This window comes from Heptranchias perlo, chromosome 26 (assembly GCF_035084215.1).
Source record: "Heptranchias perlo isolate sHepPer1 chromosome 26, sHepPer1.hap1, whole genome shotgun sequence".
Lineage (NCBI taxonomy): Eukaryota > Metazoa > Chordata > Chondrichthyes > Hexanchiformes > Hexanchidae > Heptranchias > Heptranchias perlo.
In genome coordinates, this window is record NC_090350.1 from 18,412,524 (window position 1) to 18,436,899 (window position 24,376).

General features: G+C 40.4%; 1 protein-coding gene across 1 annotated transcript in view; it reads left to right on the forward strand.

Annotated features, from left to right (window-relative positions):
* csmd2 (CUB and Sushi multiple domains 2) overlaps window positions 1–19,911 on the forward strand; it is a 1,323,345-nt gene extending 1,303,434 nt beyond the window's left edge. The window contains exons 65-71 of the mRNA XM_068006939.1: window positions 1,476–1,538; window positions 1,637–1,798; window positions 3,332–3,444; window positions 5,501–5,588; window positions 10,303–10,441; window positions 17,550–17,733; window positions 19,823–19,911. Coding sequence (XP_067863040.1) covers window positions 1,476–1,538; window positions 1,637–1,798; window positions 3,332–3,444; window positions 5,501–5,588; window positions 10,303–10,441; window positions 17,550–17,709 — 725 coding nt within the window. The 3' untranslated portion in view covers window positions 17,710–17,733; window positions 19,823–19,911. The remainder of the gene's footprint in view (window positions 1–1,475; window positions 1,539–1,636; window positions 1,799–3,331; window positions 3,445–5,500; window positions 5,589–10,302; window positions 10,442–17,549; window positions 17,734–19,822) is intronic.
* The last annotated feature ends 4,465 nt before the right edge of the window (window positions 19,912–24,376 follow it).

The window sequence follows — 24,376 nt, forward strand, 5'->3', positions numbered from 1 at the left end:
CCAGTAGTTCCATTAATGTTTCCTTGAGCTGGAGCGCTGACAGTTGGGGTGTCTGGCACTTATGTTTGTACCAGCTGTCTGTCTGGTGCAATCGTAAAGTCAATGCATAATTTTACAATTAGAAATGCTGGTGATGGTCACGACTCCACGTGACCTGAAATGATGTGGCATCATTAGGATTGCTTCCAGGTTACAATCTGGACATAACCTCCAGCTGCTCGAATCCAGCATGTGATACAAGTACATTTAAAGGTGCTGCACACTACAGGCAGCAATTGAATGATCACAAATCAGTGCCGATAAACCCAACTTAGCCAATCCTCGGTGATTTGGAGAAACTGTTCTATGTTTCTGGTTATCTATGGGAAACTATCACCTTTTTGGCTGTTTTTAAATGATGCATTACTACAACAACTTGCATTTATTTCGTGCCTTTATCATAGTAAAATGTCACAAGATGCTTTACAAGGGAGTTATCAAACAATATTTGACACCAAGCCACATAAGGATATATTAGGACAAGTGACCAAGAGCTTGGTCAAAGAGGTAGGTTTTAAGGAGTGCCTTAAAGGAGGAGAGAGAGAGAAGCGGAGAGGTTTAGGGAGGGAGTAACAGAGCTTAGGGCCTTGGCAGCTGAAGGCATGCCTGTTAATGATGGAGTGATGAGAATCAGAGAGGCGCAAAAGGCCAGAATTGGAGGAACGTAGAGATCTCGGAGGGTTGTAGGGCTGGAGGAGGTTATGGAGATAGGGAGGGGCGAGACCATGGAGGGATTTGAAAACAAGGATGAGAATTTTAAAATCAAGGCGTTGCCAGACCTGGAGCCAATGGAGGTCAGCGAGCACAGGAGTGATGGGTGAATGGGACTCAGTGTGATTTAGGATATGGGCAGCAGAGTTTTGGATGAGCTCAAGTTTATGGAGGGTGGAACATGGGAGGCCGGCCAGGAGAGCATTGGAATAGTTAAACCTAGAGGTAACAAAGGCATGGATGAAGGTTTCGGCAGCAGATGAGCTGAGGCATGGGCATTGAAGTAGGCAGTCTTGGTGATGGAACGGATATGTCATCGGAAGCTCATCTCAGGGTCAAATGAGATACCATGATTAACAGCCAGTGCAAACTAATTCACCCTCATTAATGGAAGTCCAAGCGTTTGTTCCCAGTTGTTAAGATGGTAAAGTTGCATTATTTGATCTAACTTGTGGCTTAAACAACTGCACCTTTGTGATGTCATCCCCTGCTTTTCTGATGCCATTAACACTGCATTCAGAGCAGCCTGCAGTAATTCAGTCAGATTTTTCCCTCACTCCCTGCGGAGGAATGGACCTTGACATTTATGACATCTTCATAAGCTTTGGACTGATTTATTCATTGGTATAACCATTGCCAGCTGTCTTGTCTATTACAGCCTCTATCCTGCATTCACCTTATGTTATTAACAATCATAACTTTTTTTTATTGGATTTGTTTAGCAGACACAAGGCCTAGTGGGATACCAACTGGAACAGTCAAAGAAATACCAAGTACCAAACTTTCAGGTGAGTCCACAGCTGAAATGCAAACCAGACCTGAAAGCCTTCAAAGACCTTGTTCTGGTGATGAGCTGCATATAATTTTATTTCTGTCCTTGTTGCAGTTCCAGCCAATGTCTTTGCTCAGGATTCCCTCTGGAAAGGTTCATACGAATATCTCGGGAAGAGGCAGCCAGTCATGTTAACAATTAACAGTTTTAATCTGTCCACCAGTCAAGTCAAGGCAACCCTTTTAGATCAGAGTGGAGTGGAGCTTAGATTGACAGGTAAGTGATATACAAATGTGAGGTCAGTTTTGTACGTTTCCTAGCAAGCAATGTTTACAATACTGGAAGATTTCCCCTGTGTGCTATGTGTAACAAAATTGTACGTCCATTCTTTATAAACAAAGGAAACCCCCCCAAGGCATCTCTGATGGGATATAATGTAACTCAGTCATAACTGCACACTCCAAAATAGAGGAAATGGGGTCTTTCATTCCAGTAAGATGTAAAAGTTCCTCTATTATAAGTTGCAAAAGACCTTTAATTTCAAGGTGAGTGATGACAATTCCATTTTATTCAGAATTTATGTTCAAGTAGTTTTTCAAAATATGGGTACTCACCAAGTTGAAATGAAATCGAAACCCCATATCTAACAGGTGGCCCACAGAATGAATGGAGGTTTACACCCTTTATTCACCACAAATGGCAAGTGCTTGGCCTTACGTATCTCTCAGTACTTAGCTCAAGTAGAGGCCTGTGTGCAGGTTGCTGTTCTGCTGTCATAGTGGGGGTATATTGTTTGCACTTTAGATGATAAAAAGGGAATGCAATAAAATCAATGCAAAGATAAGAAAGCAGAGGAAAAAATTGCTGTGCACTGGTTTTCACATCTTATTATCCTCAAGGTAAATGTGGATAATTTATCTGTTTTCACACTGCAGCATTTCTACTTCTACATACTAAAGGATTAATTGTAATATTGGTCCCATTGTGTGCAGGCATTTTGTTTTTGAGCATAGAGTGGGTCACTGTAATGATCACATAAACTGGGGTCAGCTCTCTAGAGCACCCCAGGGCTGAAATTGATCTTCGTCATTAGCACAAAATAGTGAATCGGCAACTCGATTTATACGGCGCCCAATTTTCTCGAAATTCAAGCGTAATATGAGCGTCTTTCACATTACAATGAAGACCAATTTCGCCCCAACTTCAAAAAACATACGGTCGATTTTATGAATGTGTGCTCCCAGCAGAGAGCTTCACCCACCACGGGAGCGGATCAGGAAATCGCACCTCAATTTTTCATTCATTAAAGCTAATAGATGGGAAAGCATAGGCTGGCAGACTGTGAGATACGCTCCCACCAGCACCACTCCCTGCTGGGAGTGCTGATTCGCGGAACCACCCTTATAATGTACATCGATACAAACAGTCCAGCATCTCCGATAAAATAACACTTATTTTTATTATTTGTACTCAAACTCAATCTTTCCCATGACCTCAAGCTTGTGGAATTACTTACCTCCCTTAGTTTTTTGCTTCTCATGTGATCCCCAGGCTTCTAAATTCTAAGCTTGTCATCATAAATCATTGTTTCCCAATGTATCCCATCGTCTCTGTCACTCTTTGCAAGCCTGGTGCCATCTTGAACAGTGGGCCTTGGCCTTTTCCTGTAGCTTTTTAATTTAAAAATCAGCACATGAGTGACTACTCCCACTCCATGTTTACCAGATGTGAACAGTTTTAAGAGTGATAAGGATAAACTGAATTATTAAATAACTCTAATCTCATTGCGAATGTGACAATATCTTTCAGGTTTCTACAAAAAGGCAGAGCACCATCTCCTCCTTGAACTTTATAAGATCCGGGGCCCTGTTGAAATGTTTGTGCACAAATTCAAGAATGACAACCTGGCTCTGGATGGATATGTAAGTCGTGACAGGGGCGTCTTAGTCTTTCAGTCTCCAAATGTCACGGTTAAAATATTGCAGTGAAGCAGATTTAGTGCTTGAGACATTTTGGACAGAAAAATAGAAAAGTGTCATTCACTCTGAAAAATAATGGTGGTGAATGTATGACAGTTTGTCAGCACTGTGCAGCACTTCTCGAATGGGGAATGTGGAAGCTTGGAATAGAAAAATCTTCTACTGTAACTCAGAGTTGAAACTTAAATGCAGATAAACTTATTTGATAGGACTGTGCAAATTCTTACAGAGCCATCCTAGAGGAAATCCAACTCCCAAAATTCTATAGGATGTAATAATTGTTTTATTAGAAGTAAGCACATTCAGGTGAATCTGAACTCATCTCAGAGCACAGCCCTTCAGTGGTGACATGATTGGAAAACTGTGCCACATTCTCCTGTGGTATTTCAGACAGACTTAATAGTAGAGCAGACTGCAGAGTTGATGTACACGCAAAGTACTTTGAGAAAATATCAAGAATTATTGGAAAGATACAATGGGATCCCAAGGCGTGAGTGGGTTATGTGTTATATAAAGTCATGAGGGACTTATTTTCCATATCCCACTGTTCTTAAGTGGTTTATAATACATATACCATGTTTATGTACGGTCCAGTAATAAACAGGGTAATTTTTATGTTAATCCATCGACACTCAAACCACTCGTGTGGCGGAACTCATAATCTTCAAGAATAAAAATAATCATTCCAGTTATCATAAGGTGTGCACATTTCTCCCTCATTCTATCACTACTTTTGGGGAGCCAACATTTGGGTTGTTATGAGGAAATACATGTAATAGTTGCTGGAACTTGTAGCCATATATCCCATCATGCCTGTGCCAGTGCTGGGTCTTCAACTGGAGCGATCCACTCTAATCCCATTTCCCAACCCTTTCCCTGTATTCTTTTAGATTCTTTCTTTTCAAATATTTGTCCAGTTCCCTTTTAAATTATATTTTATTCACTGCCTCAATAGTGACTTATGTTAAAACATTTCATGTTAAATAACCCTCAGCATGAAAACAACTTCTGACTTCCCTATTTGATTTTCCAGAGATAATTTGGAGTTGGTGCCTCCTTGTTACTGATTTGCCAACCAGTGAAAACGGTCTTTCACTATTTAACTTCATAATTTTGAGAACATCTATGACTTTCTGTCCATAACATTCGCTGTTCCAGTTTAAAAAAAAGTCCATTTTTTCTAGTCTTTCTTCAGGACTATAATCTTTATTCCTGATAACATTTTAGTCAATGTTTTGTTTTACTCTTTCCACAGCTCTAATATCCTTCTTATTATGGGGTGCCCAGAACGGCAACTGTGGCCGAACCAATGTTTTTGTATGAATTCAACATCACTTCCTTGCTTTTATATTTAATGCCATCTTTATAAAACCTAGAATCCCATTTGCCATTTTATGGCCTTTTCTTCCTGCACTTCCACCTTTAAAGATCTGTGTAACTGCACATGTCCAAATATACAATGTTAAATATCATATGGAAACAGCCAGAACTCGAGGTGAAATAATCTGCTAATGGGACACAGAGAGTTGTCAATTTAATGCATCCCTAACCTGCAGATTTGCTAAGGGTTTTGGGAGGGGCATTTAAATTTAAAATGCCAGTTTCCCTGCTGCAGTCGATCGCAGATAGATCAATTGTTATTTGTAAACTGGCATATTTCAAAATGGGGTTGTTCTTAGTTTTTTTTAATTCCTCGAGCGGCACAGTTGACCCACTTTACTTTGGCCTCAGGGCACCACAGCAAGTTTCTACAACCCCCTTCCCTCCACTTAAGATGGGTGCTTTTGTTGCACCATTAGTGGCATGGGCGCTGCCCGAAATATGAAATTGCTTGTGACCCCGGAAAGTGGGCTAGGGTCAGGGGTGAAAATAATGGGCAGGTGGAAGTCCTCCTCCACTGAGGATCCACTGCAGAAAGGAAATTCAGGGTCATCTTCCCCATTTATCCAATGCGTACTGTATACTGACAAGACGACTGACCTCATCGATTATCATTCAGGTTTCAGCAGATGCTTCAGGCAGCACGTTCGTGTACCAAGGATTCGTGCAAGGCAAGGACTTCGGACAATTTGGTCTCCAAAGAATAGGTAATGCATCTTGTTATCTCGAACTAGAGAAATAATGGTGCAGGCTTATTTATGTAACTTTCCAATTCGTATTTTGCAAACACAAAACGTTGTATATTTTTTGGAGCAAATTTCTGGGCTTATCAGTGTGTACTCTGATGGAGGATATTTTTTGGGTCATGTGAACATATTGGCCTTAAATTCATGGTCGTTCTCTCGGTCTCCCACCATAACTTCGGCAGAAGACTGGCGGGAACCCCAAGAAAACACCACAACCGTCTGTTTCAGCCCTTTATGCCATTTCACTGGTGGTTCTGCTAATCTCCTGCCGAAGGTACAACACGAGATCGGGAGAAGCCCTGCCGAATTTCAAGTCCAGAGTGGGTTATTTTCCGACTTTGCATTCTGACAGGGATCCTTGACTGCCTGGAATTTATCAGCCATATAAGGCATGCACTGCACATGATTTTCCAACTGTTAATTTTAATGGTCGGAAAATTGCTCCCAGCACACGACGTATTTTTGATATGCGTTCCCGATGCTCCTCACCAAGAACTTGAAGTCAGAAAATTACCACAACGGAGTGTGTACTTAAATGAAGCATTCTAGATAGCTGAGGGGAGAAGGACTGACAGCTCTAATGGGAATTTGAAAGTTGAGATGCCTGCCCTATAGAATTGTAATTCTGCAGACTTCGAAGCAGTTTGTGTCTCACAATGTAACCCTGTAATCCTGCTGCATCAGTTTCAAAACTCATTGGATTTAATCCTTTAGGCTTTTCTGACAAGCTGTTTCTAATAGTAGTTAACAATAAGTCCACTTGCCGATTATGTAATCCTAGTGAGCAAATCTGAAACACAAAACGGAATCACTAAGAAGTGGCCTGTAAGATCCCTGGAGACGTTATTGCTGAAAACTTCTTGGCAATGAAGATAAGTGTAACAAGTTAATCTGGCTGATTTTTTTTTTGCTGACTTCCAGCAAAACTGTTTGCACAGGAGGCAAATTGGCTTAATTTGTGCAATGTATAACCTAGAAAAATCCATCAGAGTGCCAGGCTGAAATCACTGGTAACAGTTGATTTTTATGAGAATCAATGTTTGCAGATTGCAAACTCAGTAAAATAAGTAGCTTGCATTTTCCAATGGCAATCAGACCCTGAAACCTTTGGAGTATAAATTAATTCTGGGCGATAGTGCAAAACGGGCAGATAGTGAATCGGTAACTGGTTTTACACACTGCCTGACTGACCTTTCCATCGCCCACAATTGGAAAAGATAATCGGGCGGACTGCAAAACGGCCTGCTGATTCATTATCACCTGTTTTGCACTACTGCCCGAGACCATTTATTGCCCCTCAAAAGTGGAACTTGACAAGTCTGCCATCATCACTTTGGAATAGCGTTTCCTTTGAGATATTTTTGGCGAAAGGTGCTCATAAACACTTGGCATTCTCACACCTAAACATTACTCCAGATATATTATTTGATCAGTCTGGTTACTCCTTTCTCCTCCTGGAGCAGTGAACCTCCATTAATATGACTCCTGATTTGTGAAATTGGAGTACAGGTAACTCCAACAGGGATTATGCTTATCATGCTTTATGTGGTACTGCATGAAAGAAGGCATGCCAGGTTGATCGTCAGCCATCAGAGCCTGATTGACCACAGCAGCCAAGTTGCCTCCAACCATATCTTCTGTCTTTGAGAATTGTCTTCACATGGTCAACAAACAGCAAGATGCAGAGCTGTGCCTATCCATGTAAGGATTTATCCATGCCTGTACTAATGTGCACTATAGCCAGTGACAGTACCAGTTAGCTGCAGCCTCAAGCCTGCCTCCATCTCGTTCTAGACACGCTGCAGTGTGGGGGGCTTATGGGCTGAGGAATGGCACAGAGGGCAACCATCCTCTCAATGACCTCCACTTCAGTAGCCATCAAAGAGGAGGTCAGGTGCTGGGCTGCACTGTCACTTGTTTACAGACAGATGCCTGCACATTAGCTTTCCTTTCTTTTTGTTTTTACTTGTCACTTCTTATCCCTTCCTCCTTCAGTCTTGGCAAAGATTGCTTCAGTCTTAACAATTATTGCTTATGGGTTGTGATGTCTCTTGATTTTTTCCATAGGCGTTCCAAATTGTTGTCACCCTGTTGTGACACTCACATTAATCATATCCACCCTTTTAACAAGAATTACCATTCTAGTGAGATTTGTGCATGTTCTTAACTATTTAGAACTGACTTATACCTATACATGAAAAATGGCCAATATATGTCTGAAAGAACTGGTTCAGTCTGGTTTTGCATTTAATATACATGTGATTGACCTACTTATGGTAGATAATATTCCACAGATGTCTGTGTATCCCAATTATATCAATATCATAACAGCTCCAAACTGATAGTAGAGAAGGTTACTAATAAAGTGCCAAGGTGATGAAGTTGAATTGTCTTGAAAGACAGTACTTTTTAAAATATAAATGGAATTGGAGATTATGACCTAGAAATTCGGGCGTTCCTGCTCTTCTGGCTCCACATTCAGGTAAGTATAGGATCCATCCTGCCGGTTGTGCTGTGCGAGTTCAGCACGTGGCAAGTAATGCGTTGGGGCGTACCAGTATTGAAAATGGATCCGGCAATGAGCGCAGGACCTTATTTTAAATAACGTATTCTGCTGTAAGCATAATCCAGACGCTTTCCCTGATGCCAACGCATCTACCTACACCAATATGGCGGGTGGCGCACTTCCGGCTCGTAATGAGCGTGCGCTTCCTGCCCATCATATTGGAAGGTTAGGAGGCCATTTAGCTCTTGATAAATGGGCACTGCGCAGCCAAATTCCTAGGCCTATATGTTTCTTTAGTATGTACCTAATGTGGTGTGGGTGGAGCTCTGTCCCACATCATTTCAGCGTATCGACTACTGGTCAGTCAAGGAACAGATTGAAAGCATCTGTGAACGTCTCTATTCCACTCTCCTGCAGAAGGAGAAAGGATAGGTGTAGAAGGGAAGAGAGAAATTCATCCTTAAAAGCACAAAGAAACATGAACTGATTTGAATGGAATTATTTGTCACTGAATTTTGTCAATGAAATAAAGTGAATGATGCTGCAAACGTACAGCAACAATTTCCCTTACAATCTCCAGAGTAGAACTTGCAATATTTCCACTGAAATGCCCCTTCCAACACAGCGGTTACAGTATGTTCATGAGACTTTCTCTTACCATGGCCCAGAATTTGCTGTCAAAATAACAGTGAGGCAAATGGCACTCACTGTTATTTATGTGCAAATCGTACAGCGACTTCAGGAAATCCAAAAGTTGCTGTCCGAGATATGCCTCTCCACTGTTAGCTTCACGAAAACAGCATCTCGCTGTCTGTCTCACCATTGAAATGCATTGAATGGTGTGAAGTTCCTGTATTTGTGTGGTAGATTCGAACTAAACTCGCCTCAGAAAGTTAAGTCAAGTCATTTCAAGTCTAATTACCCTTTTAATGATGTGATAAGTGTTAATTGCTGCCAGTCGACCTCTCTGACACTGAAAATTAACTATTACAAGTGTGGAGTTTCATTCCTTCAGGTTTTAAAATTTAAAATTATTTTTAAGTTTTTCTTTCTGTCTCTTTTCTCTCTCTCTTAATCCAATCTTTATTTCCCTCTCCTTATTTCTCATTCTGTACCTGATTTGACATTGAATTCACCCACTCTAACTTACACTTCTTTCTCGGTCCTTGCGCTGTTAATTTCACAATCCTTCAATCTGATTGGTTAAGGAGATACACAGTTGCTTGCCCTGTCCACTCAGATCCTAGATGCCCTGTAGAGGGCACCGTGCTGTTTCCATCTCCCACTTCCAGCGGTGCAAAGTATCATGGAGATTAAACGGGCAAGAGCAAGTCTAATTAATGGAGGGTGCTGTTCATTGCCCTGCCCCTGCAAATTCTGGGACAATATGTGCAGGAGCAGTAAACGGGACTGAAATAAAATCCACTGGAAGGACTTGCATTTATATAACACCTTTCATAACCTCAGGACATCCCAAAGCACTTTACAGCCATTGAAGTACTATTTAAGCTTGGTCTCTGTTTTAATGTAGGAAACGTGACATTTGCCCACAGTAAGGTCCCGCAATGAGCTAAATAACCAGGTAATCTGTTTTAGTGATGTTAGTTGAGGGATAAATGTTAGCCAGGACATTGGGGGGATCTCCCCTGTTCTTCAAATGGTGCCACGGGATCTTTTACGTCCACCTGAGAGGGCAGACGGGATCTCGGTTTAACGTCTCATCTGAAAGACGGCACCTCCGACAGTGCAGCACTCCCTCAGAACTGCACTGGGAGTGTTAGCCTAGATTTCGTGCTCAGGTCTCTGGAGTGGGACTTGAACCATTAGAGGTGAGACTGCTACCAACTGAGCCACAGCTCAGGAAAGTAGGAAGCTTGTGACCTGACCTTTTGGGGCACTCTGAGCTTTTACTTCCAGTACATGAAATCCGAAGATTTGACAGGTTATTATGGAATATGAGTTTCAACAATAATGAGGGGATTTGTGTAAATGTACTATTCTGTAGTATTTGAGAAGTTTTGAGATTTTATTTTCACTGGGACTTTGGGTATTATTCTACTTCATGAGAGGATGCGTTTTTACTAAATTCTTTTCGATGTGTTTTCTTTTTGCAGTTGCTTTTTAAACCCTTTTCTTGAACATATGAATTATTTAATGTGTTTTATTCAGATCTGCACATGCTAGAAGCTGGCACGGACTCAATAGGGCACCACTTTAGCACCAGCAGCAGCTCGGTGGCGGTTGCTATCCTTGTGCCTTTCTTTGCCCTGATAACGGCAGGATTTATATTGTATCTCTACAAACACAGGTGAGTGCTGTATGGGCAGATTGGCCAAATGTCCCTGTTTGACCAGGGTTGTTCTGATTTTGATGCACTTGTTTGAATGAACTACTTTGGGAGTTCATAGTTGATACTGTTACCACTAAATTGATTATCTTATCCCAGGGAAACAAGGGTGATGGTTGTAGAAATAGAAATGTCACATTGCTGCAGTAGAGGATGTTTTCTTGAGTTTGAGACAGACAAGGAGCTCTAATCTGCATTTGGACATGCTGTATTTGACCTGGAAGTGATTGATGCTGACACTGCCTGCCAAAAAAAGTGGGAAAATGCCTATTTCAGAGTCGACATTCTTCAACTTGATGAGCATCAGAAACATCCCATCATCTCTCTTTTTAAAGAATGATATAATGTGCCTGGGGTGCTTTTAACAGACAATTTAGAGGGTTGTGAGTAGCTGTTTGGATAGAGATTTATTATACAGTATACAATGACTTTTAGAGCTGTCACCACATTTGCTTTCAGTGTCATTCATGGTTTGAATGCCTTGTTAAAGGAATTTAGTCAGTAGTAATGGTGACAGAGAGCGGTGAAGATAATAATTTCATTAGATTGACACGAGACTAGAAATTGCCATTGGTGGTAACAGCTGACAAACATATAGCATGTTCATTAAACATTCCTCTGTCTACTAGTTCAAGTGAGGCATTGACCCATTCAAAATAATCTAATCAATGCCTCAGTTAAAGTAATGAACAAATGAATGTCATACGAACATGTTAAGCGTTTGATCGCCATTATCGCCAATGGTAATTTCCACCCTATGGAGGTTTCCTTCATCCTTAGCACATTGTACGGTAAATAGGAATGGATTTTTATCCCTTTGATGGCACAACTTTGCTCAGTGTGTTTTCTGTGAGGTAGGATGGTGTCACGTTTTGTTTTTTTTTAAATCATTTTTCCACAAAAAGGATTTGGGAATGAGTTATGTTTAAAATGAAGTGACTTCACACAGACTTAAATTACTCCTTACAGCCTTTGAGACGAAGAGGGGATTGATGTGTTAGTCAACTATCCTGACTGTTTTCTACAATGACCAGGGACAATAAGCAGTTTGTCATCTCACTTCGGACTACCACTTGGCCACCCACACAAGATGGCATTCTTGGGCATCCAGCAGGAGATTGTCTGCTGAGAATATACTCTTGTGAATCAAAGGTGACATGAGGAAAAATTTTTTTTACACAGCAAGTGGTTAGGATCGAGAATGCACTGCCCGAGGGGGTGGCGGAGACAGATTCAATCATGGCCTTCAAAAGGGAGCTGGATAAGTACTTGAAAGGAAAAAATTTGCAGGGCTACGAGGAAAGGGCGGGGGAGTGGGACGAGCTGGATTGCTCTTGCATAGAGTCGGCGTGGACTCGATGGGCCGAATGGCCTCCCTTCCGCGCTGTAACCTTTCTATGATTCTATTGTGAAGAATGTAGCCAGTTTGATTGACAGGACAAGTTTCAAATCGCTGCATGGAGAAGAAGTCGAGAAGACAGCCCTCCTATTTCCTAGAACACAGACAGAAGAAGGACAAAGGGACACAAATAAAGGCAATCAGTACGGTTAGGTCTCGGAACGGAGCCTGGCCAAGTGAGAGAAAACTCACTCATCGTAAGCTCAGGGCCAGTCGAACCAGAAGGCTAATCAGGAAAAAGTTAAGTTAGCCCACTAGCATAGGATAGTGTGGCGTGGTTTATTTTTTTTCCCTGTTCCTGAGGAAGAGTTTGAAGTTAAATGAAGTTAGTGAGTTTTTATCATAACTGTCAATTTGTACATTCGCTCGCTGTCTGTAAAATAAAGCAGCTTATTAGTTCGCATCAGGCCACGTATTACTAAAGTGTTTTCAGCCTGCCTAATGCAAGATTGTGGAAGTGCACATGACAGCACATGCAATATCCAGTGCAGATCACAAGAGGCAGTATTGTTATAGTCTCAGGTTACACTATCATTTGATTAGATATTGAGAATTATGACACATTCCTGAACGTTAGATGCGGGGACCACATACTGGAGTGACTAGTGCCGCTGAATCTGAGAGAATACCTCAGGCAGATCCAAAAATTGTGAAAAATGGATTGCAAGTAATTCACAATTGAGGAAACAATCAGAATACACCTGCAATAATGTTACTGGACCATTTATGAAACTGCTAACTATGCAATTACTGAGCTCAAAACTGCACAATTGGCCAATTTTCCTGTGTAATGTGTGTGTCTCTAGTGCTTCTTGTTCAGATTAGCTCAGCTCATGTCTGAAATCCCACTGTGCTCAGGAGGTCCTGCAATAACTCATTCTGCAATTCTGTTTTATTTCTTACTTATAAAAGATAAAAGTCTGTTTTGAAATAATTATTTCTGTGAGCAGCAGTTTCTGCCCTTTTCATACAGCTTATCACCAGCTCAAAATACACGGTCATCAACTTGCAAAACAGACTAATAATATTTCAAAACTGTAAGGATGAAATGATATTATGTGGCTCATCAGGAGGTATATGTTAACAGTGAGAAATATTACATCATCTTACAAAGTGTTTAAAAGGGAAAGAACAGCAAAATCCGAAATAAAAGCTGAGGATGCCATTGGGTAAGGTAGGCTGTGCTGCTTCCTTGTATGTGGTATTGTGGAGGGGGAATTAATACCTGTGGTCTCCCATTCCCTCAGACTGCTCTTCTTGGGTACCTCCAGCACTTACCTCTGAGGAGGGACCCACCTCTTTGACTTACTTCCTTGAGAAGAATCTTGATGGCTCCATCGGAGAAGCACAACTCTGCTTGCTACACAGATTTCAGCATGCCTGCTCCTCCAAGGTGGTTTACGCCTTTCAATCATGCCACAGCATGCAATTTCATCCCCCCCCCCCCCACTCTCTTTCCCCCGCCCCCCCCGACCCCACTTTCCCGCCCCCACTCTCCTGCCCCCCATTCCCCATTCCCTGTGAGCAAACTTCCCATCAGAGACATTTCCCACACCTGGAGCTGCAGATGATATTTTAGTCAGGATGACCCTGGAAACGTACATGGGGTCAGCTCTATGAATGTTAATTGGTGCATGCGCCTGACCAGAGAATCTATACAAGTGTGTCCATCAGCATCTGAAAGAGGAAACATAGGCTAACATTTTAAGTAGAGATTCTTTGTTGGTTCTGACTAAGGTTCTGTAACCAAACTAGGAAATGAATCTATTGTCTTTGTAGATCCTGAAGCATCTGCTGTGCATTAACAACATTTTCTGATTTCATTTCCAATACAATTAAGTAGTGGTGCCTGTCATCTTGGGGATGTCTTCTCACCTAAGGTGTATATATATTCATGATATTTGTAAACTTGTTACTATTTTGCTTTGTAATTGTATTGTAGTGAATTAATTGCAATTCATTGACAAAACATACAGGCATTCTTGAACTGGCAGTATCCAAGTCTTGTGATCTGTTCAGAAAGAGTCCTATTGAGATATCACAACCTATAAACACATCTTAATTCTTTTTGCATCCCCAGTTGAATACCTGTGTTGTATGGAAGATTTAATCATGCCATGCTAATTGCAGGCTGAATCTCAGGAGGTCTAGTGAATTTCAGTCGTCCTGCTGGTATCATGCTGATATGGAGTATATTATTCACGATGCAGAGTTCACATTTTAACACCACATTGTGCTATTGCTCTTACACCCTGACTTCTCACACAAACATGTTGCGTCTGTACGAACAGTAACATAACCTTGACTTCAGTGGTAACACATGCCCTGGACACACACACGGGTGTTTCCAGCATGTAGAGCACTTTCTTTTCAAGACAGCTTTGTGTTTGCTTCATTCTCTGTTCCACTGTATGTATTAGATTCCCCACTGTCCTACATGCTGGTTTTCTTTAAGTACCTTCCTATTAATTCTGCTGCTGTAATATCAGTTCTGAGCAGGCGTCTTTGTTAAAAGTCAAATCTTAGAAATTTGGGGAGCTACCCTTCAAATGCTCAATTACAAACAGAAACGCGATCACACAGTTTCAGTCCATTAAAATGAGCTATTCCTCTTTACTTCTGGTAGCAATTACAACACCATGGATAAAATGTAGCTTCTGCTACGTTAACTGTGCTGCACAAAATGACTGCATTTCAGTGCACAATTAGCTTGTGTGTTAGCTTTAATGCACAGAGCAAGTTAACCCCAGGATTGATTTTCTTCTTCAAAAGAATTTCAGCTACGTGCAGACATGATGGAAATTGACAGCCAAATCAATCCCAGGTAAATGTTGTGTACTTTCTAACAGGCTGGGCTTTTCAAACATCATTTTCTTATTCAAACAGCCTGACAGTTTTTGTAAGCCTCTCTTATGATCTGAAATTTGTGTTTTTGTGTCTTGCAGAGGTCATATAGCCCAGTTTTAATAATTAATACTGATTGTGGTAAATTGAACACTATATAAACTACTTGGGATACCCACGAAATGTTGCCTATTAATGGCATAAAATATTGCATACTAAATCAGATTGTTACAGGCATAAATAACTTAACACAATTTATTTATAGCTAAAGAGTATACAGAAACAAAAACACTAGGCTGATGCTATACAGTACAAGCAATGTTTTAAAATACACACTCTGCCAATACACACAGTGCCATCCCAGTTTTTATCTAGTAATTAGTACAATCTCTTTCTTGGAAACAGTTCTTGGAATAATGCAGTATCCTGCCTATCTATTAGGTATGGCGTCCCATAAAATGTGTAGTCAGGGAGTCTAATCTGAAGATCCTTCAGAAATCCAGTAGCACTGAAGACTATAGAAGGATCCACAACTTTTATATCCTTAAGTCCCTTGACGATGAAAGCAACTTAGACACTTGATAATACCTTGGCATGGGTTCTCCTATTTCTCTAAGATAAGATTTTACCTATGGAGAGCCATTAAGAGGGATTTTATTTATATATATATATACAGCCAATGATTGTGACATCTGCTATCTCCTCCACCCCCCCCCACACCTAAACAAGGGCACACAATCTAATTAACATGAGATAAAATGGTTGAATGGCAGATGAATCATTTTTGAGTAGCTATTTTATGTTTAAGAAAATAATTGGAACCTATTTTAGATCTGCATTTTACAGCTTTTTAACTATATGCAAACCTAGTTGTAGTCAACTTCTATATTTGTCACATTAAAATGATATATATATATATATATATATATATATATATAAGACAATCTGCATAAAAACACATAACTCTAGCCTGTTAGTTTCAAAAATATTTCATCATTCTCTATTGTTTGCAACTCTGTTGTTTTGTTGGTCTGTGACTTCTCAGGGTAAATGTTAGAGTGAGCAACAGCAAACTGATACCATGAATTATTAACATTAACATTTTTTTTTGGTGGGAGGGGGATATGTCTGCTTTAAAACAAAGTGCCAGGGCACCTCACCGGAGGTACCACAGAGAAGCAGACCTTCCGTTTACATCTGCAGTTCCTCATGCAATGTCTGTCCAACCCCAGCCATGCTATCAGGTGGAGATTGAAGGCCGATTATTAACCCAGAGGATCGAAAGGGACAATTGGGAAAAATCACCCTGAGTTGCTCTTGGAACTGGACATTTTAAGAGCTGTTTGGTGCATGGCAGGCTCCAGGGAACCCAAGAAAGGGAAAATGGGAGAAATGTAAATACCTCTGCATCCTTACAGGCACATATTGTTTGGGAAAAAAATGCTTGTGCACAGCATGGTGTATTTTGTACAGGCACAAACTAACTATAACTACATCTGTCAAGCTGCTCAGCTGCTAGCCACCAATGTAAATGTGATGGGTCCCTCAATCTGCCCAAGTCGAATTAGCTACTGATCTCAAATTAAAGCACCAAACGCGGTATAAATAGGGTATTAAAAGATATGTTTTGTTAGTTTTAGAGGTCCTTTGCATCCAGTGGCTTGTTCTCACCACGTACAACCAGAGATCAAATATAATTTCATTAGTACTTCATATTTCAGTGGGATGATACCTCATTTAACATGTCATTTTCTTTTTCTTTTGGATGTTCTGTTAAACGATTGCCAAATTAATCTGATCCCCACACAAACCATTTGGACAGGCAGACGAGTTACATCATGCTTGTGAATGCAAACAGAGAGGCTGCATTCTTCAGCTAGCTTTTGTTGGATGCTCTGAGTTAAGCTGTCATAGCATTGTGACCCATGATTCACCCTGAAGGGAGATAACAAACGTCAGATCTGATCTCCTTATAAGACAGTGTAAGCGACAGAACTTTTAATATAATAAGACTACATCCAATGTGTCGGTTTGTTTTGATGACCTGTTGGCTGTTGAGTAACCATTTCAACACCAAACTATTTAATCCCTTCTCTCAAGGGTGTGAGGTTTTAATATAAAGTCGAATATTAACTTATTAGCACCCAAAGGAATAGTAATTTCATTAAAACACGACATGACATTAAATACAAGGATATTGTTAACCATTTCTTGCAGTGGTTCAGTGGGACAGTATTTAAAGCAGGGAGCATTGAGTTGCACATATTCCTGGTGCTCACTCAGAACAGGTGGGAAGTCAGCTGGTGGGATTTAAATGAGCGCCGGGAGTTAAAATCCCACGGGCCTCATTTCTGAAGAAGCGGGTGAGTTTCCAACTCACACCACTGTCCACCTGCCCAAAACTGACCCGCTATTAAAATTGGGGCTTATGACTTCTAGCTACTCCCTACTGTTAGCAGTGGACGGAAGGTACTCCCTGTGATAAAAATTGGGTAACTGGTAACATTTTGCCACAGATCTCAGTCTTGTATTTCTGTTTTATGGTTGGATCATGAATTAAGTATAATGGGAGTGAATGGGAAGAGTTTATTCGATTAGAATTATATTTAGTGAGAATGATTGAGAAATGGTTCTTTCATTGAAACTCTATAAAGCGGGAGTGAATGGGAACTGATTTATCTATTGGAATTCTGTATATTGGAAGTGAGTGGGAAGTACTTGTAGCTGGAACTGACTGCTTGTACGCAGCAGAGGAGTTTGCCTAGACTCTATGTGGACAACTATGTAAATGGATTGGAATTTGACTCTGTTGTGAATTTCTTTCAGAAAAAGGCCAAAAATACCATTCAATGGTTACGCAGGCCATGAAAATACAAATGGTCGAGCAACTTTTGAAAACCCCATGTATGATAGAAACGTCCAACCATCTGACATCGTGGCCAATGAGATTGAGGTGACAGTGAGCACTGTATGCACAGCAGTATAGCACTTACTCTTTACAAAGACATTGGTAAGTAGTAGAGGTAAATGTGGTGCATGGGCAAGCTGTTTTAAGCTCATTAAGTCATGGTACCTTTACTGACTTTTGACTGGTTTCACAGATGTCCTCCACTTCTTGTTGAGGAACACTACCTGCAGAAGCACTGTGCGTTACAATACTTTCTTTTCACAAGTGTTTCATTGACTGCTCCAACTTACTGGGCCATAGAGTAGCAAAATGTGGGTGCTTTGTGTCTGCAATTACTCGCACTTGATGAGTTCCTGATTCCAGTTGTGCAACTGGGAGAAGTTGCAAATGGAACCCAGGTATACCTTCAAGTGATCAACTGAAAAGTGATTTTGATATAGGCTCGGGAACAGTTGTCAGGAGTGACCCAGAAAGAGGGGGAGAAAATAAAACTTTTTTTTAATATAGGAGTACATTTATTGAAAAAAATGTCACCTTTGCAACCAGGATTCAAATCTAAGCAAGGTTGGTCGATTGAAAGTCTCACTGTCTGCTAGCCATGGGGGTATTAAGCAAAATCAGCTTGTAATGTCTCAACCCAATTGCTAATGGGTACAAGTGCATAAAACAAAATTGCCCATAATTACATTAAACTAACGGTCTCATTCAGAGAGGCCACAGTAATGACTGCTATCGGGAATTCAGAATTCACTATGGCACAATAGGGAAATTATCTTCTGAGGCTGTAGTTAAGGCAAATTGCCTAATTGAATACAAGGAGCTTTACTCTACATCTGACCTGTGCTTTATCTGACCTGTGAGTGATTGATGCTGACAATGAGTGCAAAAAGTAGAGAAGCATTCAATTCCACCTAACATACCTAACCTCAATGAGCACAAATTGTACCTTTCTTTAGAGAAAAGATTGCAGTAAATTGATCAGCAGTACTGCATAAAACCTGTCGTCTCATCCTTGAGTCAATTAAAACTTAGTTTACCTCATGCTTAATTGTCAAATTGCTTGGCAGCCCAGTAAAATGCTAGAGTACAATGATTAAACAGATCCTTCAGGATTTGATCATCATTTTGCACAGTTTGATTATTTTCCACTGGCAGTGATGCCCTTTGCCTTTTGTAATTCTTATTTTTTTTAAAATGTGTTCTATGTGGTTTTAAACACAATTGTCGGGGACTTTCCTGCTGGTGCCTCAACCAGAGAAATCTTATCCTTGGCAATCTCACTTAATCCCTGTTCAGAATTCCCTCCGTTCAAATTTACGCCCACCCTTCAACACTGGCATATAGTACTCTCGCACAGAATATGCAAGAATTTCATTATGCAAATAAGGCATGTCGCATGAAAGTCAGGATTTGGCAATTTTCAGGCAGAAGTGCCGCTCAGCATTAATTCCATGCATTCGCATTGTCAATTAATTCTGAATCGTGATTGGAGCTCTTAAAGGAACAGAGGGTTTTTTTTCTCCAGGCATCTTTTTCATAACTGATGGGGTTTGTTTTGAAAGCACCCCAACCGCAGTAAATGCTTGGTGCGGTACAAGATCAAAGAAGGCATGCCATGGAGATCAGCCAGCACCAGAGCCAGACTGCCCATGCCCAGCATCATGCCACCATTTTACATAATCTGCTAAATTACTTTTTGCTTCTTCTGTTCCAGCTCTGTGCAGGGACATCTGTGGAAGTTGGGTCCTGCATAACTCATACTGACAAAATCAACAGAGTCCAAGGATCATTGAGTTACACTACCTGAGAGCATAGGAAGTAATATATTGGTGTGAAAATGATGCAAATAACATTATAATTAGACAAATTAGATCACCATGGTATGATTTGCAAACAGCAAAGGTTTAAAAACCCTTTTTATAATGTCCTTGCTCTTTGACTGACATTATCTGTCTCATTTTAGCTTTACTAAAGATTATAAAAGTAATAGATTGATTGAATCTGGGTGCAGGGAGTTCAGATGGCTTCCATAATATCACCTGAGCTTGCAAAGTTATAATGGCAGATCTGATACCTTGAGTAAATGATAGCCTTATTGCTAACTCCCAACTGCCCAGAATTCAGTGACATCTATTAACAGTTTGTCAACTTTTTGAATGGTCTTAAATATCTTTGTTTTCTCTCTGAACAGAATGCTAAAGTCCAGAATCACCTCATCAGATTCTACTTGACTGCTTTTCTTCAAAGATGTAGTGACTGTGGAGAAGCTACTAGGGGTGCTGCCCTTTATATTACTTCTATTATGAAGAACCAGGGGTGGTTGGGCGGGGGGGGGGGGGGGGAGGCCAAGGATAAAGTGTGTCCAGAAATCACTGCAGTTAGAAACCATTTTCTCACCATGGTAACCAAGAGGGTATTTTAGTACATCTGTGATGATGAACTAAACACATCACTGAGTTCTAGCCCTCAAAATTCAGTGACTCCAAGTAAATATCTCCAGTCTGGATGACATTTTGGTAGAGGACAAGTAAAACAATGAAGCCCATCCTCTAACAAGGATCTGAAGTTTTGACCTGGTTCTCCAGAGGATCCATTTAAACAGCAAGGCGTAATCATTCACAACAATCAACAAGAGAAAATATGTGTGTTGTAAGCCTTTAAGTAAAATGTTGGAATCTGGTTCTCCTGGGAGGGAACCTACCTTGGTCCTCTCTTGTTCCTGTTTCTGGTCCACATCAGGACTTGAGAGCTGCTTGTTTGAACCCTTTTTATTCAGTGACTTTACATTGTTGAGCATTTCTTTTCTTTGTGCGATATATAATTTCCAACACATGCAGATAATCACACATTAATCCAGGAACTGAATGGAAACATCAATGAATATCTAAATTAGGTGTCATTTTAATCTTAGTAGTAACATTTGAAACACTCTGTAGGATTCATTACAATTTCCTAATAACTGTACTAGAGGCGTGCATGATTTTAAAGCTGTTTCAAGGAAGACAAGATCATTATAACCTTAATTGTGCCTTTTGGCACATTTAATACCACTTTGATATTTATTGTTATGCATCATGCATTGTTACACTTTATTAACGACTTAATAATATTTGTAATGCTTCTGTTAGAGGTCCAAACTCTATCAAACCAAAAATCGGAAGGTTTGACTTTGAAACCCCATTCCAGCTGATTCCTCCTCTGCCTTGGTTTCAATCCCAGCTCTCCTAGTGCAGTCTCAAGCTTCTCTGTCTCCCAGAAGCTGTCTTGCTTTTCCTGCACTGGCCACCACTGTAAAACGATAGCCTCGTTACTGACTCCCAACCATCCAGAATTCAGTAACATCTATTAATAGTGGACACCTCTCGATCACAGAAGTTAAACTCACAAAGCAGAAGATAGGAGCTTCTGCAAGATAAATCTGCCATGGGAAGATATGGAGAATCACATTATGGTGGGAATGCAGTATATTGAGGGTCCATTCAGGTGGGAATGTATTGGAGGTCCTGTTATTGTGGGAAGACATTAAAGATCTCTTTAAAATGCCAGGGATCATGTTGGAGCAGATAGATATCAGGCAGGGATCCTTTTGGAGTTTGTAGGTATCTAAGGTCCTGTTGGCTTGCGACAATATTGGGAATCTTGTTGTCAATATAGGATATCGAGGAACCTTATGTCAGGTGGGAAAATTTCAGTTAATTTTTTTTCAGGAATGTAGATTTAAATGGTGGAATACTTTTCAAAAGATCCAATTTTTAAACTAATATACCCCTTTGTTTTTTTTTTGAGGAGAGATCATTTTAAGTGCATTTAAAAAACATGAAACATCCAGTAAACAAAAAATGGCATTTATTTAACAAAAGAAAGTCTGTGTTTAAGATCCATTAACTTATAGTTTCCCTATAATTAAACTTGGCTATCACAGACATAGGAGATAAAGAAGCTTAAATGTATATTTCAGAAAATCTCTTTTTAATGTCATCATTTATGACACTGTTGAAGGTATTCAGATTTTTACAGCAAAGGTCAGTTTGTAATTGTGCACTCATACTGTTGACCTCTGCTTTTTGCCCCGATCTCACAGTGCTCCTGTCAATACAGGAGTTTCCTTCATTGATCAGTTGTGAGCTGTTTGCTGTAGCATCACCACAGCGGTAATGGCATCAAGCTAATTCCAGATTGGATAAAATGCGGCTCAAGGCACAAAAGTAAATGAAAAATGGTACAAGCAACAGTTTGGAGGGAACAAAGCAGAAGGTAAAGAAAGAAACTGACAGGATAGAGAAACAGCAGTAAGAATGAGAAACAGCAAGCAATGTAACTTATTTTTCTTGTATACACATGGCTGAGAATATACCAAAAAAACTATAAAATGTATTTATTTTCCCTACTTTCATTCATGTGTACACAAGAAAATGTGCAGAGCAAATTACATAAGATGAAAGAACTTTCATTTATATAGCGCCTTTCACGACCTCAGGACGTCTCAAAGCACTTTACAGCCAATAAGGTACTTTTTGAAGTATAGTCACTGTTGTAATGTAGGAAATGCAGCAGCCAATTTGTGCACAGCAAGGTCCCACAAACTGCAATGAAACAATGACCAGATAATCTGTTTGAGGTGTTGATTGAGAGATAAATATTGGCCAGGATACCTCTCTTGCTCTTCTTCAAATTAGTGCTATGGGATCTTTTACATCCACCTGAGAGAGCAGACGGGGACTCGGTTTAACATCTCAACCTAAAGACGGCATCTCTAACAGTGCAGCACTCCCTCACTACTCCGCTGGACTGTCGGCCAAGATTATGTGCTCAAGCCTCTGGAGTGAGACTTGAACCCATTCCCTTCTGACTCAGAGGCGAGAGTGCTACCACTGAGTCGAAGCTGATATCACAAATGAGCGGTATATAAGAAAGTTTGGTCCTGGTGCGGGAGCACTGAGTTCTCCCTCTGTGATTGTCTAGACCTGTGAGCAAAGAGAATCCTTAAAGTTGACAATCGCTGGAAAAATTGGAAAATTGACCTCCCCTTCGTATTGGATGTTGCAGGAAAAACCTTTTAAATCCTGACAGTAAATCTAGAAAAGATAATTGTGGGGCACTACAGCTTTAAAATATTTGATATCATTAATGAAATGAAAATGCAGATTCCTTTGCATAATGTGTAATAGCCAGTCATTGGACCATAAATTTGATTGCACCATCAGAGAGATCTATCTCTGTTACAAATATACAAGATTGTTGAGTCAGTACCAGGGGTTGATACAGCTGAAAGGACAAGCTTTCAGCAAAGCCATGTCTGATGTTATCAGCCCTGATACCCATCCCAATACCAATCAGAGGATCCACATACTGAGGATTTTTTTAAAAAAATGTGTAGATCTGTTCTACACATTGCTGTGTTCAGCTCGTTGATATTGATCTGCCTTGACGGCATCATGATTGCACCATTATAGGGATCACCTCACAGTGAACTATCTAAACACTTTGCTATTGAGTACAACAGTTTAGAAAGTAGAGTGTTCAAGTGAGGCAGGAACCAGGCCATTCTCTGAAAGAGTTATCAATGCTGATAACCCATTGACTGATTCATCTATATACAGCAGGACAAAAGGGGCTATAAACTGTCATCCAGACAGCTGAAAGGATGAGTGAGTTATTGAGGCCCGACCCACTTCGTGGTTTATTATTCCATATCTTTCTGTGTATCTCATTTCCACCACATAAAGAGGCAGAATGTTGTCTCAATCTGTTTCTTTAGATTGATTAGCTTTAAAAAAATGACTGAGGTTGCTCAGTGGGACTTATCTTAGTGGGAAACACCTGTAAACTTTGTGATACAGAGCTTTTGTATTGGGGAGACAAGCTGACTGATGTGCACATTGTGGAGTGGTAGCTAATAGTGAGCAAGATTGTTTCTTTTGACTAATTTTGCAATAAATAATTTCACTGAGGGATTATATCCTCGTAAGATGGAGTACAACATTAAGGAGGTTAAAGAGTCCCATTAATTGAGTGTGTTTGCATCACACTCTGTGTTGGGAGACAAAAACAATTGCCAGTTTTGGAAATAAATTTACCATAATTAGCATACACTTGTGGTGTAAGAGAGGATACTCGGGTATTCTACAAGTGAAGAAACCTTTTAAGAGTGATGTAGAGCTGATACTTCTCTGAAAAAAAAATGTCAGTTTTCTAATATTTATTATAAAGTTTCTAGTCTGTTGAAGCAGGCATATTCTTAAGATGTGTGGTATGAAACAAATTTCTAACATGAAGAAAAAGCTGCGAAAATAAAAATAATTTCTCAAGCAACAAAGTGATATCACAAAACACTTTCAGCTAGATTCTTGGGCTGTAAAAAGCATAATTTAAACTGACTGTTTCAGTTGAAAAACTAGCCTAAGTGTTATAAACAGAGTGACCTAGAAATTGAACTTCATTGTGCCTGTTTTGCGGGTATAAAACAGTCACAACTGATGTCAAATTCGGGACCAACGTCAAATGCCCAAAGACATCTGACCCGATACTGGGTCGAGCCATTTTCCAGGTATCCAAGACAGCCGGCTAAAACAGGTGTTAGGCCCCTCACGTGTGCTAATGAGAGGCCTAATGTATGTTTTAGAACATCTCTGGGAAATGGAGCTGCCCTGAATGGAGCAGGCAGCGGCTATACTCCACTGGCATGGATGCGGCCTGGCAAGCAGCAGAAGTGCTCGTCCCGGCTCTGCAGAACTTCTGGCGGCCC